The sequence below is a fragment of the Hyperoodon ampullatus genome (assembly GCF_949752795.1).
Source record: "Hyperoodon ampullatus genome assembly, chromosome: 10".
Taxonomy (NCBI): domain Eukaryota; kingdom Metazoa; phylum Chordata; class Mammalia; order Artiodactyla; family Ziphiidae; genus Hyperoodon; species Hyperoodon ampullatus.
This window is the reverse complement of record NC_136923.1, coordinates 2,610,599-2,624,716: the sequence shown is the minus strand read 5'-3', so window position 1 is coordinate 2,624,716 and position 14,118 is coordinate 2,610,599. Positions and strand designations below refer to the sequence as shown.

At 55.9% G+C, this 14,118-nt stretch overlaps 1 protein-coding gene across 1 annotated transcript in view; it reads left to right on the top strand.

Moving 5' to 3' along the window:
- Positions 1-4,537: 4,537 nt before the first annotated feature.
- EFCC1 (EF-hand and coiled-coil domain containing 1) overlaps positions 4,538-14,118 on the top strand; it is a gene marked incomplete at both ends in the record, with an annotated part of 31,990 nt that continues 22,409 nt past the window's right edge. Inside the window, 2 exons of the mRNA XM_079713326.1 lie at positions 4,538-5,233; positions 6,640-6,926. Of these exons, the coding sequence (XP_079569452.1) occupies positions 4,538-5,233; positions 6,640-6,926 (983 nt within the window). The remainder of the gene's footprint in view (positions 5,234-6,639; positions 6,927-14,118) is intronic.

Below are 14,118 nucleotides of genomic sequence, written 5' to 3'. Positions count from 1 at the left end.
TAGAATGTTTTCACCACCCCCAAAAGTTCTTTCACGCTTAAATGCATGGAAAACATCTGAAAACAAACACATCAAAAGAACTCTGTGTTCTTCTCTTGTTGGCACAAGGGGGGATGGGTTTTTTGCTTTTTAGCATCTCGCTGGGCTGTTTCTAGACGCTGTGAACAATATACTTTTTGGAATGGCTCAAACAATACTGAGCTGACTTCAGAAAAATCACTTCTCTCGGCTCTCCCCGACGCAGACACACACCCATCCCCCAGCTCACACAAAAGCGCAGGAGACCTCTGAGTTTGCTCACTTCGAGCCTTAAACAAAAACCTTGTGGGTCCAACCGGGATGATTTCAGAGGCGCCTGGTAACACTGCCCGCAGACAGACAGGCCTGACAGCACCCCATTATCAACCCGGACTCCCCTGCCCCCAAGGAGCTGCGGGGGGCAGAGGCCAGGCGATGGCTCCACGGCAAGATATTTAAAGTCTTTCTTTTCAATACTGACTGGCCCAGAAAGGGATTCAAAGGATTCCTTCCGCAAAAGCCGTCGCCAGCTGCAGCAACAGGGGTAGTCTCCCCTGGGTCACCAGCTCTCAGCATTAACATGAAATTGAATCAGGTTCATCTGCAGAGACGCAACTCAAAAGTCGAGAGCCACAAGAGGAGGGGATATGGGGATATACGTATATACACACTGCTTCACTTTGCTGTACAGCAGAAACTAACACAACATTGTAAAGCATTTACACTCCCATAAAGATGTAGGGGGAAAAAAAGTCCAGAGTCAAGTTCCAGCGTCCCGTTCTTTTTTTTTTTAATTTGGCTGCACTGGGTCTTAGTTGCGGCACGCGGGATCTTCATTGGTGCATGTGAGATCTTCAGTTACAGCATGTGGGATCTTTAGTTGCGGCATGCAGGCTCTAGTTCCCCGACCAGGAATTGGACCTGGTACCCCTGCACTGGGAGTGCAGAGTCTTAGCCACTGGACCACCAGGGAAGTCCCCAGAGTCCTGTTCTAAGTGCAGACAGCAACGCCCCTGGTGGTGGGACTCCCGGCCTAGACGTTTCTACGGTCCAGCTGGGAGTCCAATCAACCTAACATCTGGAGTCTCGCTGACTCCAGCATCTCTGGGCCCAAGGATGCTTGAATCCCAGGGATGCCAGCTACATGTAGTTTTCCTTCTGATGCAGTGTGTCCACATCTACAAAATGACATAATTAGTGCCTACTTAATGCCAGGCCCTGTGCTGGGCATGGGGGTACCAGGTCTCTGGCCTTGTGAAGCTCAGCCCTCATGGCAGGCCTGCAAATAAGTGGCAATGTGGTACAATGCTGTTTCTTAAAATACAAGTTAAAAAGTACGTCTCACCTGTAGGCAATGAAAGCGCATGGAGAGCCTCATGCCACACTGTGCCCGGCAGCTCAGAAGGGGGCTGGAGCTCTTCTCTCAGTGTGCCCGACACCAAGCCCAGCAGACAGACAGGCAAGCGTCCCTCCCCTCACGGCTGATAATGCGTTACAGGGAGACAGACAGACGCACCAGGCAAGAGAGTCTGTTAGGGCCGCAAAGGGCTTGCAATGTCACCGAAGGCCTCACTGAGGGGCTGACGCTGGAGCAAGGGACTTGGAGGTGAGGGGGCGGGCTGTAAACATCTGGGGAAGCAGATGCAAAGGCCCTGAGGTGAGTTAGAGGAACGGCAAGGAGGTCAGTGAGGGAGGCATTGAGGGAGGCTACGGGGGACATGGGCGCCCACTGCACTGGGCCTTTAGTCCCTGAGAGAGGGAGATAACAGTGGGTGCTGAGCAAAGGAGGGCGTCCTCTGGCTGTGGAGGACAGACGTAGGAATTCAAGGGCACTTCTTGGGAGGAGGCTGTTGCAATGATACAGGTGAGAGATGCTGGGGGTTTGGTCCAGGGTAGCAGTGGTGCAGGAAGAGGGGGTCAGATTGGGGGTGAGCTCTGAAGATGCACGGCCTGACAGACCGGATGTGGGCATGAAAGTGACAGAAGAACCCAGGACGGTAGGGATTTGCCGAGGGAGGCTGGAGGCCCCGCGAACTGAGATGGAGGTGGTGGAGCGGATGAGGGGAAGGAGTCCAGGACTGAGAACATCTGTATTCCTTTACCCATTGAGAAACACATGAATTACACTGCTGGTAGGAATGAAAATGGTGCAAGCACTTTGGGAAATGGCCTGGCAGGCCCTCAAAAGTTAAACATAAAACTACCGCACAACCCAGCAATCTCACCCCTAGGTATACACCCAAGAAAAGTGAAAATATATGAACACACAAAAACTTCTGCATGAATGTTTACAGCAGCATTATTCATAACACGCAAAAAGCGGAAACAATCCAAGCGTCCATCGACAGATGAACGGATAAACAAAAGGTGGTCCAACCATACAATGGAATATTACTCAACAATAAAAAGGAATGAAACACATGCCAGCTACAACCTGGATGAAGCTGGAAAACATTATCGTTAATGTTCTCAAAAAGGAGCCAGTCACAAAAGGTTACATATTGTAGAATTCTGTTTTATACACAATGTCCAGAAACATTGTCAAGTCCATAGAAACAGAAAATAGTGGTTTCCTAGGGCTGGGAGTTGGGAGTGGAGGGTAGGAAATTGGAGCAGTGGGCCTACCTAGTACAAGGGCTTTTTGGGGGGGGGCGTGAGTGATGAGAATGTTCTAAAAATGAAATTGTGATGCTGGTTATATGCTCTATAAATATACCAGAAACCACTTATTAATATACCTTAAATGGGTGAACTTTGAGGTCTGTAAATGGCAAATAAAGTATGTCTTCCCCGCCCCCGAAAAGAAAAAGAGAAAAGAAACAAACAAAAACATCTCCTTTGTCAAAAAGAGAGATGTTACACTGAAAGCCAAACTCCTCCGACCCCTGGAAATAACCAGTGAATCCGTTTGTGAATCGCTCCATCTTTTTCTATGTGCTTACATACATATGTCCTCACAGAAAATATTTTATTGGGTTTATTGTTATTGTCGCTTTTTTCACTCATCCTTTTGTGGTGATTCATCCCAGCTGCTGTACCAATGGGCAAAATGTTGTCTCCAGTTTCTCACTATTATAAACAATGATGCAATGAACATCCTGTACACATGTGTTTTTTCTAAGGCAGAAGCCAAGAACTGGAGCTGATGTAAAACTTTTTGTCAAATTGCTACCACTTTAATAATTTTTTTAAAATGCACATCCAAAGTGGTTGGGGAGAAGCATCTAACTCCTTCCTGGCAGAGGTGTGTGGTGGGCAAAGTCTTCAAGAATGAGTAGAAATTTGCCAAATGGACAAAGTGCTTATTCTGGGGTACTGCAGCAGAGGAGATAGAATTTTAGTGCTTTTTCAAATTCCAGGATTTAATATTTAAATTCCTAGAGCTGTCCACAGGCCAGATTCTGCCCATCGTATAGCCAAGGGCAGTTGAAGAAATCTGCCTCTTGCTCCTGCGAGGCTGGATGAGGGTTCCCAGTGCAAGTATCAGGTTAGGACATCTCTACACCTCTCTTGTCAAAAAAAAAAAAAAAAAAAAAAAAAGGAAAATCAGCCTTACATTCACCTGAGAGGCTGATTTTTCTTTCATCTTCCAGAATGGTGTTCTAAGGTACCAGAGGAAATGTTGGCCAAACAGCTAACTGGTAGCCTAACCCCAGCTCAGAGATGGAATTCCGGTCACAGGGCCAATCCACTCCCCAGGCACAAACGGGTGAGAAGACGGAAGGCCACGGCTTTCCTACACCACCCCCCCTCCCGCTTCAACACACACAGAGCTTACAGAGCAAGGGTCCGGCTCAGATCAGTTTCTATCCAGCGGGATGGCCCTAACGCATCCCCTCACTTCTCGGAGCTGGGTTTTCCTCTGCTCTAGTTACCACGTGAGCCCCTTTGCACCAGCCCTGGTGGAGCAAGAAGCGGGTTTAGGAACCCAGTCGCTGAATTTAAGGGGAGGGGGGCTTCTCCGTACTTACGGGAGTACGGCCCCAGCTAGCTTGCGGCGCTACCCTCGAAAGGTTTTCTGGCGAGAAGGGGTGGAGTGACGCGTGGGCGCGGACCAGACCGGGGGGCCACCCTCCAGCCCCTCCCCAGCTTCCTATCCCGAGCCCACCCCTTGTCCCCGTCTCGGGGCACACTCTCTGCACAACGCAGCTGGGTGGAGAGTGGGGGAGTTGAAAGCAGAGAGACCCGGGAATGGGAGGAAAAGAGGGGATGCCAGAGACGCCCCGGGAGTGATAAGGGGAGAAGAGTGCAGGGGTCACCGAGAAAAGAGAGATCAGGAGGGAGACCAGGCAGGGGTGGCCCCGCGGGGGTCTCGGGGCTCCTGGGTCCCCTAACCAAGCCCCCTCCAAGCCAACCCGGGTAAACAGAGACGCCCTGCCAGGCCAGCGCAGCTGCTGGACACGGCCCTCGGCACTGCTCCAACCAGACCGCCACCGCTAAGCCCCTCCTTTCAAGAAACTCTGGGGCCGCCCCTGGAAGTGGCGGGGCGGAGGGACCCGAGGAGCGGCGCTTGGCGGCGATGGAGCCCAGCGGCCCGGGCACGGGGACCGGCGTGGAAGGCGCGGCGGGCGACCCGTACCAGCGACCAGCGCGGCGCACGCAGTGGCTGCTGAGCGCCCTGGCGCACCACTACGGGCTGGACCGAGGCGTGGAGAACGAGATCGTGGTGCTGGCCACGGGCCTGGACCAGTATCTGCAGGAGGTCTTCCACCACCTGGACTGCCGAGGCGCCGGCCGCCTGCCCCGCGCCGACTTCCGCGCGCTCTGCGCGGTGCTGGGGCTGCGCGCCGAGGAGGCTGCTGCCACCTGGGAGGCCGCCGGGGATACAGCCGCGGGAGACACGAACTCCGGGGATGTGATCACTGGGTTGGCCACCGATGGGGAGGCGGATGCGGAGGAGGAAGCGCGCCTGGCACTGCGCGCCGAGCCGCCTGAGCTCACCTTCCGCCAGTTCCACGCGCGCCTCTGCGGCTACTTCGGCACCCGCGCCGGGCCCCGTCTGCCCCGCGGCGCTCTCAGCGAGCACATCGAGACGCAGATCCGCCTGCGCCGTCCGCGCCGCCGCCGCCGAGAGCACCGTACGCCCGGCCCCGACGGCGGCCCGGACAGCGAACGCCTGGCGCGCTTGGAGGAAGAAAACAGCAGCCTGCGCGAGCTGGTGGAGGACCTGCGGGCCGCGCTGCAGAGCAGTGACGCGCGCTGCCTAGCACTGCAGGTGCACCTGGCCCTGGGGCGGAGGGTGATGACGGAATGCGGCGGGAGGCGGGGTGGGGGGCATTTGACAGCGGGCTGGCTGCAGAGCCCCTGCTGGGCAGAGGAAGAGGATGGGGAGAAAGGGCAGCCCTCCCCACTTCAGCCTACTTGCATCCTGTCCCTAGCCACCCCATTCCACTCCAACACACTCTAGTCCCCTCCCCTACTCACATCACACATTCCAGCCCCCCAAAACTCCAGTCCCTCCGAGAAAACCATTCCGCCACCAGACACACACAGCCCAGCCCATCCTGCCTCTCTGACCCAGCCGTGGACCCTCGCAGGAAACCTGGGCAGTCTCACACACATACGCCTCCGGAGCTCTCCACGGTGCCAGGATTCCAGGAGGCCTAGGAGATAAGGTGTGAGAAAGGCCTGTCCCCACCCTTAAGGAGCTAATGAGGTACACAGGCAGCTCGGCGCAGTCACTCAACAAACATTGGAGGGCCTCCCTCAGGGCCAGGCCTGGTGTCCCGATGCTAGATAGTGTCACTGTCGACCAGGCAGGTCTGGCCACTCAGCGCTGCGGGGGCCAGGCACTGAGAGAGGCATGGACCCAGCCCAGGCATCTGCAATTCAGTCAACAAGCACTTGAGCGCTGTGCCCAGCCGTGTGTCAAAGGCCATGTGGGGGTGGGGGTCAGAGAAGGACCAGACGGCCCCTGACCCAAGGGACCACAGGCCAGGAGGGAGCTGACGTTCTAGTAGCCCTGCCCGCTCCCCGCACAGCCCGGGGTCACAGCCCTGAGGGGTAGAGACAGGCCAGGGAGTGCGCAGGAGTGCAAGGCGCGGATTTCAGGGGCCACGGCCAGCGGGCATCAGAGAAGCCAAGGCCGGGGCGGGAAAGTACTGCCATTATGTGGAATAAGATCGTCCAGGATCATTAGTTCTCCAAGTATTTGCTGAGCACCTACTGTGTGCCAGGCCTGTTTTAGGCGCCGGACGCCCAGCAGTGAACACGACAGAAAAAAACCGCACCCTCAAGGAGGCGGCTGCCTAGCAGCAGACAGTGGGGAGGGGCGGGAACGCCCATAGAGGGCTCCCCAGTCTCGGGGGCGGAGGAGCACGGGGGAGCGGGGTGCCCCGAGGGCAGGAGGTGGGCAGAGAAGAGTGCAGGCGTTTGGGACTCACTGGAACTGTGCAAACAACAGAATGGGCTTTGTGCCTCAGTGGCCCGCATCCATTAAAACGGAGCGACATGAGCTCCCGCCTCGGTAGAGTTAGGGCGAAGGTTAAACGAGTTCAGATGGGCCCAGGGCTGCGAGCACGAGCGCGAGAAACGTGCCGGGTTGCTTTGCTCACGCGCCCTGGGCCGGGTGGGGTCTGGCGCGAGGCGCTCACCGCCTACCCTCCTGCCCTGTTTCTGCAGGTCGGCCTCTGGAAGAGCCAGGCGGGCGCCCAGGAGGCGGCGCACGGCGGGCCCGAGATGGCGGCGGCGCGGGAGCTGCGGCAGGCGCGGGGCGCGCTGGCGGCAGCCGAGGCCCGCGCGGGGCGCCTGCGCCGGGGCCAGGCCGAGGTGCGGCGGCGCGCGGAGGAGGCCCGGCAGGCAGTGCTGCGCAGCCTGGCGCGCGTGCGCGAGCTCGAGGCGCTGGCGCGGCAGGTGCCCGGCCTGCAACGCTGGGTGCGGCGGCTGGAGGGCGAGCTGCGGCGCTACAGGTGAGCCGGCGGCCCGGGTGCCCCAGATCAGCTCCTGTTGTCCTGAACCTCAGGTGTGTTTTCCTCCCCTCAACTCGTCCCCGTGTTGTTCACGTCTTCAGGTATCCACCCACCCATCCATCCGTGGGCCTGTTCACCCATAAAGCCCCTCCATTTGCCTATTCGCTGGGGGCAATAGGATATATTTGTTATTTGTTCTTTGATCAGTGCAGTAACAACGATGATAACAGCTAACACTTACCGAGCACCTAAGGTGTGCCAGGCTGTGAGCTAAGCACTTAACCTCACTGAGTCCTCACAGCCACCGGACCTGTGAGGTAGGTACCGTTATGTCCCCATTCTCCAGGTGAGGAAACAGAGGCGCAGTGATCCCTTGTGCTAGCTCCATCAGGGTAGGAAGCTGGGCACGGGACCAAGGTTCAAATCCTGGCAGGGCCTCTGACAGATGTGTGACCTTGGGCAAGTCACGGTCCCCCTCGGAGTCCCTGTTTCCTCTTGGATGGAACAGAGCTTGGGGCCCCTGCCTGCCAGGGAGGCTGTGAAGAGGCAGTGAGGCCCTGCCTGACTCACTTAGGTACTCGGTAAACAGAGCTCACTCCCTTTCAAATCACAAGGCACCCGGCCTGCCTGCCTTCCACATTTACTGAGCACCAGCTCTGCACAGGGACTATGCCAGCCACAGGGGGTGTCATTCTGAACAAGACATTCCAAAATCCTCACCCTGAGCAGCACTCGTGAGCGTGTGAGGTCCCCACGTGAGCAGATGTGTGGCAACAGCTGGCTGCCTGCTGTCAGGGAGAGCAGGGCCCTCGTCATGCCTGCTGCAGGCTCAGCCAGCGCCTGCAGACCTGACCCGGGAGTGGAGTGCTGAGGGTGGGACGTTACCTGGCGAGATGGGCCAGGGAGGGGGACGGGGGAGAGCGTGCTAGAAAACGGGAACAGTGTGGGCCAAGCGCAGAGGCAGGAGGGACCTTGGCCCAGTCCAGCAGCTAAAACAGCAGCTGGAGGGGTAAAGCTGGAGAGGCAGGCCGAGGCCAGGCCAACCCCAATGGTTGTGGCAAGGTCTTCAGCCTTTCCCTCGAGAGAGCATGAAACCATGGGAAAGTTCTAGCAAGGGGGCGACAGGAACAGACTTGCACTGCAAAAAAAATCACCCTGGCTACAGTTGTGACAAAGAGATGGAAGGAGAGGGGGATGGCAGAAGACACTGGGAGCCGGACAAGAGGCTGCAGTCCGACTTCAGCCCGAAAGGCAGGTGGGCAGGGCAGCCAGAAGGGGTGGCTTTGAACCTGGTTCCTCATTGGGGGGACCATGTCCTTGACTTTTGAGGTGCTCCCAGTGGGGAGACGAGGAGGCACCATGGTGGAGAGAGGAGGCTGGCTCTGGGCTAGCCTTCTGCAGCTCCAAATGTTTGGATAGTCACTTCCTGTTTGCATAGCTCATCGGCCAAAGAGCAGGGCCCTTTGGCTCGAGGCCCGTATCCCGCCTTGGAACTTTCTCCAACAGGAGAAGTAAAGGGTCTCTTCTTACTTTTGCTCTAAAGTAACTGTCACAGCATGATTGTAAAAATAACTCCAAACATTGGGATAGCTCTTAACAGGAGAAAAAGTGGATCCGTAGTCAACGCAGTATTTAATCCTCACAAGGACTGTTCAAGGGAGAGGTTTTATCCCCATCTTACAGGTTGTGGGAAGTGAGGCTCTGAGAAGTTAAGTGACGTACCCAAGGCCACACAGCCAGAAAGTGGAAAAGGAAGGTCTGTCTGCCCCCACAGCCTGTGTTCTTTCTGTCTTTCCACTTTACCTTTTTTGTTGCTGACTCATGGTTACAAGACAGCTGCTGCACCTCCAGGCCTCATGTCTGCTGTCCAGGCATAAGAAGGACCAGTGATATCGGGGGTGGGAAGGATTTTCTTCTAGTGAGCTTTGCCTTTGTATTCAGGGAGAGGCTCCCCCACCTTCTCCCGCCAGAACTTGTACCTCCATCAACTTGGCCAGAACTGCGTCACGTGGCTGCCCCTACCTGCAAGAAAGTCTGGTGATATTGATGCCCCAAACAAACCTGAGGCTCTCTTAGGAAGGAAAAAGGGAGCAGATATTGCAGAGGCTCCAAAGGAGATGCCCAGTGAATGAGGAAACCAAGGACCAGAGAGTGACCTTCACACGGTGATTAGGTGATGGTTGTCACTTGCTTCCCTGTCCCTAAACCTCACCCAGCCCCAGAAGCAAACCTCCTCTCCCCGTTTTCTGTAGTCAGAGCTTGCAGGTTTGTGGGCTGACTTGCCCCCAAAGCTCTCCCTCTTTGGAGAAAGGAAAGGGGAGGGGATAGAACAGTTGAGAACACTAGTCACGTAGCCAAGCTTGATGGATCCAGAACTCAGCTGAGCTTCCCAACTCCAAATCAAACCTCCTTCCCCTTCTCTGCCACCTCCTCAAGGGCAATCTCAGCAAGTCTCTTCCTCATTGCTCAGACTTCTAGTTAGTTCTTTCTCAAACCTGCACCTTCTCTTCCCTCCCACTCAGTCCTCTGCTGTGGGTTCTACCCAGTCCTTTCCCTGTTTCTCAAGTAAACCTCCTTCTGTCGCGTCTCTTTGGGGTTGCTGTAACCCCGAGCTTGCCCAGCTCTTCCCGTCGTGATGATGAGTTCCCAGTGTGCTCTGTGGTTGCGGCCCAGGAGCCTAGCTTTAGCAGAAGCCAGGATCCTGGAGGGTCCCCCTGGTCTCCAGGGTCATGCAGCTCGCCCTCTGCCCCAACCAGGGCCTGATTCTGGGCTGGTTTCTAAATGCGTTTCCTAGCTCAGAGTTTCTCACTACACAGGTGGGAAGAAGTTGAGCTCCACACCTTAGGGTAACATCCCAAGGTCAGTCAGCAGGGTTTTTCTTGCCTCTGTGGATGAGACGGCCCTGGATGGCCCCGGGCTTCATGCAGGGGCCTCACTGTCTTCACTCAGCACGAGGGTCTCCTGCCCCTTCCCTGCTTGGGCCTCAGCACCCAAGTCCTGACCCCTCAGGGGCAATTCAGCTCCATCTTCTGCTCCCACACAAGCTGCACGTCTTACCTTTTCGTTTTTGACTGTGACTCTGGATTATTTTAAATGCTTATATTCTATCCAGCACTTCTGTGTGTTTGTACATAGAAAGAGAGCTTCCCATAGCACCTCAATCCGCCATCCTGACCAGGAACCTAAGAGAACAGACAGTAAATATTTAAGCCATTGGAAACACTCATGTATTCGTACCACGTTTTCTAAGCACCTTCTATGGACAAAGCCCTGTGCGGATACCTGGGTACACAGAACTGGTACAGGCATGCCCACTGCCCTCTGAGGCTCTCCTGGGCCCGAGTGGAACAGGCCATGAACACCCATGTTGGGACACAAACATGCTTTGTGCAGAGGGGCCCCAAGAGAGCAACTGCTGCTTTCAGAACCATGGGAGTCCTGGATCAGATGCAAGTATTCCACGTGTCAACGTGACCTGCAGCCTCCTGGAGCTGGGCAAAGACCCTGGGCTCGCCCAGCCAGTCCAGTCTGCGGAGGATTACCCGGCCCACCACAACCCCATCAGCTTCTGCTTCCCACGGCTGGTCTCCGCGGTCCACCTCGTCCCAGATGGGGGACTCAGCTCCTCCAAATTGCACAAGACAGTCCCTCCTCCCAGCACATCTGTGAGCATAGTAACCCTGACAGATGATCCAGAGGGGAAGACGCAGATTACGTTGCAATGATGCAAATATTTTCATATGGAATATTTGACATCACGATTTATACAGTGTCATTTAACCTCTGCCCCCATCCATCTAGAGTGTTTCCCTGTCACTTCTCCCAAACTACACCCAAACCCTCTCCACCTTTCTCTCCTCTGTTTTCTCTTTCTTCCTATCAGCCAGGTCTCTTAGATGAGTGCCAGAAAGCCGGACTCAAACTGACTTGCTTAAAAAAGCTGGCTCTCAGTAAAGTTTAAGCATGTCCAGCTTCAGGCATGGCTGGATCCAGGTACTCAAACGATGTCACCAGGATATGGAAGCTCTGCTTCACTCTCAGGCAAGTTCTCTCCCCTGGTAGCCTCTGGGGCACTTACATCTCGAAAGGTCATCTCTTGTCTGAGCTATCCCACTGGAGTGCCAGGCTGAGCCTCAATGGACAAACCTGGAAACATGTTCATCCCAGAACCCATCAGGGGGCCAGGATGATTGGATGCTCTGATTGACCAAACTTTAGTCACTTACCCACCAAACATATACAAACCCACAGCCAACCCTGTCGAACTCTAAGACTGAGATCCTCCCAGAAGAATCACGGAAGCACGTATCCCAGACATGTTAAACAACACACAGCCCTGCCTTTGCTCCTCTTGGGAACTCACAGCCCAAATCCCCTTTCTTGTCTCGGGAACAGCCCACCTGTGGCAACTGGAGAATCTCTGAGTGGAGGCCCCGGAAGGAAGCCTGCTTAAACGCAGGACAGGCTTGTCTCAAAGTCAGCTCTCCCAGGCTGCTGAATGCTTTGGGGTAGTTGGGGGCACCCTGCACCGTCACCAACCTTGCCTGCCTCAGTGCTTCAGAACCTGCTGGAAGGATGGGCCAAAAGGACCCTTTTTACTGGCCTCCTGGCCCAGCCCGTGAGCCCTCCTAGGGAAGCACGATGCCTTGACGTTGTCGGGCCCAGCACCAAGCCCAGGGCTCCCAGTAAGATGGTGAATGAACAAGTGAACAGACCAACAAGCATATGGATGGATGCAGCTTCAAAAATGTCTTGGCAGAAAGGGCATGGGCGTGCAGGAGTCCAGCACCAGGTGAGCCCTGAGTGGTCCAATGGCCTGATCCTGCTTCGAGGGGAACCATCCTCCACCTGGTGACTAGATTCTCTTGAAGCCCCGTGTCTCAGCCATTTCTCTGCCCTGCTGCCCCATGCTCTGTGCCATGGAGGAGAAGCTGGGCCTTTAAGACACCTGGGCAGCTGCCTGGGGCCAGCACTGCTGGGCAGGGCCTGTGCTCCAACGCCCAGAAGACAGAAAAGCTCGCTCAGCTGGAGCCGGAGGAGGGGCCGCCTCTGTGGCTTTGTGTCCTTGTCTGGGAAGGATGAAAAGGCTGGGCTGGATGGGGGGCAGGAGGCGTAGGGCAGCCCACTGGGCCGGCCACCATGCTGAGGACACAAAGATGAGGCCTGGGAGGGCCACCTCCTCTCTTCCGCCCCAGTGCAGCAGCAGCCCGGCCTGATGTGGGTGGGCGCAGAGTCAGTGGGTCAGGAGGGAAACAGACGGGCGGGGGGCGCCATCTGGAGCTGGGGGGCGGCTGGCTGCGGACTCCATTATCCTTAGAAGTGAGTGTGTGGGTGGCCGCTAGTGGGAATTGAGGCCTTTGTCCAGGGGACAATACGCCAGGCTCACAAAGGGACACTGCTGGCCCAGCACCTGCTGCAGGCCCACCCGGGGCCATTGAGATGCAGAGGGGGGCTCGGTGGGTGGAGGGCCAAGCTCGGGAGGCCCAGCCCAACCTGGGCTTGAATCCCAGCTTTTCCAGATCTTTATGGTGGGACCTTGAGCTGGCCCCTCCCCCTGTGCCTCACTTACCTCATCTGTGAAGTGGGGTGGGGCCCTGTTGCCTTGGACGTGTGTGTTCAGTGACGTGGGGGCAGGGAGGTGCAGGCTGAGCAGGCAGCTCTGGACTCTGACCTGCCTCAGTTATTTTTTTTTAAAATAAATTTATTTATTTATTTATTGTTTCTGGCTGCGTTGGGTCTTCGTTGCTGCGTGCGGGCTTTCTCTAGTTGCGGCGAGCAGGGGCTACTCTTCGTTGCGGTGCATGGGCTTCTCATTGCAGTGGTTTTTCTTGTTGCCAAGCATGGGCTGTAGGCATGCGGGCTTCAGTAGTTGTGGCACATGGGCTCAGTAGTTGTGGCTTGTGGGCTCTAGAGCACAGGCTCAGTAGTTGTGGCACACGGGCTTAGCTGCTCTGCTGCATGTGGGATCTTCCCGGACCAGGGCTCGAACCCGTGTCCCCTGCGTTGGCAGGTGGATTCTTAACCACTGCGCCACCAGGGAAGCCCATGTCTCAGTCATTCTTGCTTCTGTGAGCCTCCTTTTCCTCATCTGTAAAATGAGGGTGACAAGAATAATAATGGTTATTATATTCACCTCATAGGGAATTTGAAGATAAAGTGCTAATATGTACAAAGCACCTAGAATAACGCTTAGCCTTGAGAAAACTCTCAACGAATGCTGGAGATTATTATTTTATTTATCCCTTATCACAGTACCCACCATAAATAGTAATGGTAGTGGTGGTTGGTGTTGCTGATATGAACAGAGCCTGGCCCCAGAGAACCCTGTGTGTGTGGAGACCACCACAAGGAGTGGACAGTGTAAGCTGAGTGTCAGGGTCCTACCAGAATTGCAGAGTGTGGGCAAGCACAGGACCCTGACCGCAGCGTGAGTGATGCTGGCTAGGGCATCTCTTGGGGGAATGCCGTCATCTGAGCTGCGTGTTGAAGGATGGGTGTTGAAGGAGTTTTCTGAGGTATCCCAGATTCAGGTTGCCGTGAGTGCAAAGGCTTGGAGGTGTGAAGGCCTTGGTGCCTCTTGGGAACAAGGAGACGTATTGTGGCTGGCGGGTTTGAGGTGGAAAGTGGCAGGAAAGGAAGCTGGAAGGGCAGGCGAGGATGGCGAAGGGCCCTGAGCACCAGGCTGAGGCACGAGGCCTTCACCCCAGAGAACGAGGGAGACAGAGAAGGGCTTGAAACAGAAGTGATCACTTTGAGCTTCAGAGCGACCCTTCAGGCTGCCTGTGAAGGACAAATGGGCAGGAGGGGAGGTGAGAGGCAAGGAGGCTGGTGAGGAGACCATTTCTGGGTCCAGCGCCTGAGAAGGGATGGACCACCAGCCCCACACCTGGAGGCCTTACCTGGAGCTCGGCAGAGCCTCAAACTGCCATTCTCCGTTCTAGGTCAGAGCCTTCCTCCAGGACAGCACCTTAGGATTTGCAGGGTGAAACAGGCATGAGAGCCACAGGCAGCAGCCAGGTTGACCATGGGGACCTACCTCTGGGTGGAGGAGCCAGCAAGGGGTCACCCAGAGCCAGCCTTGATGTCCTCACCTCGTGCTGGGTCGGGGAGAGCCAACACAAGTGGCTTTCACCCTAGTGTTAACAGAGCGCTCCGATGTGTCGCGGGCACGTCATGCGCTATGGGAGGGATG